The 2,286-nt window shown below is 35.3% G+C and overlaps 1 protein-coding gene across 1 annotated transcript; it reads right to left on the bottom strand.

The window, feature by feature from the left end:
• Nucleotides 1-250: 250 nt before the first annotated feature.
• On the bottom strand, nt 251-1,411 carry LOC122670765 (cystinosin homolog). The gene is made up of 3 exons (XM_043867745.1): nt 1,294-1,411; nt 1,071-1,195; nt 251-345 (listed from the first exon to the last, which is right to left on the bottom strand). Exons 1-3 carry the CDS (start codon nt 1,381-1,383, stop codon nt 285-287), a joined length of 276 nt encoding a protein of 91 aa, XP_043723680.1. The 5' UTR covers nt 1,384-1,411; the 3' UTR covers nt 251-284.
• Nucleotides 1,412-2,286: the final 875 nt, after the last annotated feature.

Below are 2,286 nucleotides of genomic sequence, written 5' to 3'. Positions count from 1 at the left end.
GACAGAAAATATGTTCTTTCTCATATGACAAATTAGTTTCCTGGTTATGAGCCTATTCATGCCCGCCCAACTGTTAGGCGTTAGCCAATAAAATGGCCCATTAAGAGGCCTATAATTTACCCAACCTCAGGCCCAAGGTCCATGAAGGTTATAATGTGCTGATATACAGAATCTTCTCAGCCTGCATCAGTTATATGTATGCAAAAAATTTAAAAAGTCAAGGGAAACAGAATATATATATATATTAAACACAGCAGAGAGTTCCTTAAGGTATGCCGAACAAATCATAAGGTAACTCTAACCTGGGGAATGTATTTGATGGTTGTCATGATGACTTGTATTGTGCTGCAACAAAAATGCATTGTCAAAAGATTAAACTCGATCTACGATTAAACCAATCAAAATTCCATAAGCAAGATTCAAATAAATTGAACAAATAAAAGTTACCCATTGCAATAGATTATCTATTTTGGCCCATTACTCAAACTTGATATTCTAAACTGTAGTTTTTCAGCAAGATTTTAAAAAGGTGTTCATCAATTTATTGACAGCAACCATAGGATCACACCAAAGCAGCTAGATATTTCAACATTCACATGGAAGTTCAGGAAGAAATGCATCTGTATTCCAAGTTATAACCTATTCCTTTATTTCCTTCCATAAAAAATGAAGCTCAAAGGTATTTATGGTTCTGGCAGAGAAAATGAAAAAGTGAGGCAAACAATTCCCAAATAAGAGAAACAAATCAAATCGGCTTAATGTGATAAAGCAACAAAGATAAGTAACAATAAACATTACTAATATTAATAAACATGTGTGAAATGAAAATAATTTTTATCTCATTTTTTTGGTTCTTTTCACTCTCTTTCCCTTAACTGAAGTGGGATAATCTCTATATTAGAAGTACTTTAAGCAAGCTTGAGATCTTCAATGAATGTCACAGAACTTACAGATTTATAACTTTACCCAATTGATCACAGAAGATTTAAATTTAAAATATCAAATTATGTTTGTCTCACCAAAACAAAAGGGGGCTCAAATTGTGTGCTTTAGTGGGAGACTAAACTCACTTAAAGACAGATATTAGCCAAAGCCATGAATGGTTTGGCACCGCTACAAACACACAGACTGCAGCAGAAACACAGACAGCACATGTGATTGTGATACAAGTCTTTGAGAGCTTTTGATTTCCACGCTGTAAATGACACATCAAGGTAATTAAGTATTCTGTTCTTTTCAAGGGGGAAAAAAAAACAGAACACATCTCTTAATTCAAAGAACAGAATCATTTACATCATAGATGAGAACTTGAAACAAAGTAATTGCCGTCAGTAGAACAGCATGTGCTGAGAAAGCCACATCATTTGCAGCGACTGGAATCATCTGCGAACAAGAAAGCAACCACCAAGAAATCAGTGAACAATCACACACACGCACAGATACAAAAAAACCCTAGAACACATAAATCGACCACCGTCTGATAGACTGATTTGGTTGAACAAACTAATTCTCTTTTTCTCATATTTCCAAACAAATGCGAAAAAACAAGTAGAATGAATGTTTAAGGGATTCTGAAATCAGAATTATAGGTTTCAACATCAAATAAGGAAGATGTAGATAAATTCACCAAGTCGAAGAGGGTTTCAAAGTCGACAACATTACAAGAATCACAATCATCATCAACCTCATCATAAAAATCAGCTAGAAACGCATAGCCCATTTGAAACATAAAACTTTTTTCAATCACAAACCTCTCTGTACCCATAATTCTCGTGGTATTGCCTCTGAATAACAGGGCTAAAGAAAAGAGACGCATCGTAAATGAGATACGACGAGTGTTTCGTGAAATTGAGGACCAAGAAATCGAAATTCAACCCCACAACACTTCAGAAACAAAAATTCAAACAACACCCATATCAGAAAATCGTATTAGGAAAATATAATAAAAAGAGAGACAAAGAAGCAGAGAATAAACCACAACAAAAGCCAGAACAGAGGAATAAAAATACCTTTTTCTTCTGAAATTCAGGATAACCTGAGGATAGAAACTAATAGACCATGAGAAGAAAGCAATCCAACCGAAAACGTTGTCAGATATTTCGAGAGGAAGAGAATTCCACGACGCCATTCACGACGCCATTTATTCTCTCACTCGGTGGGGGAAATTCGAATCAAAACCGTCTGAAGAGGTTGATGCTCCTGCTTTCCGGAGCAATTGCAAGAGCAAGAGCTGCCCACTATTTTTATGTTTTTTGTGCAAACAAAAACTGCAAAACTTCCCACAAT

This window comes from Telopea speciosissima, chromosome 8 (assembly GCF_018873765.1).
Source record: "Telopea speciosissima isolate NSW1024214 ecotype Mountain lineage chromosome 8, Tspe_v1, whole genome shotgun sequence".
Lineage (NCBI taxonomy): Eukaryota > Viridiplantae > Streptophyta > Magnoliopsida > Proteales > Proteaceae > Telopea > Telopea speciosissima.
This window is presented reverse-complemented; position numbering and strand designations above follow the sequence as displayed.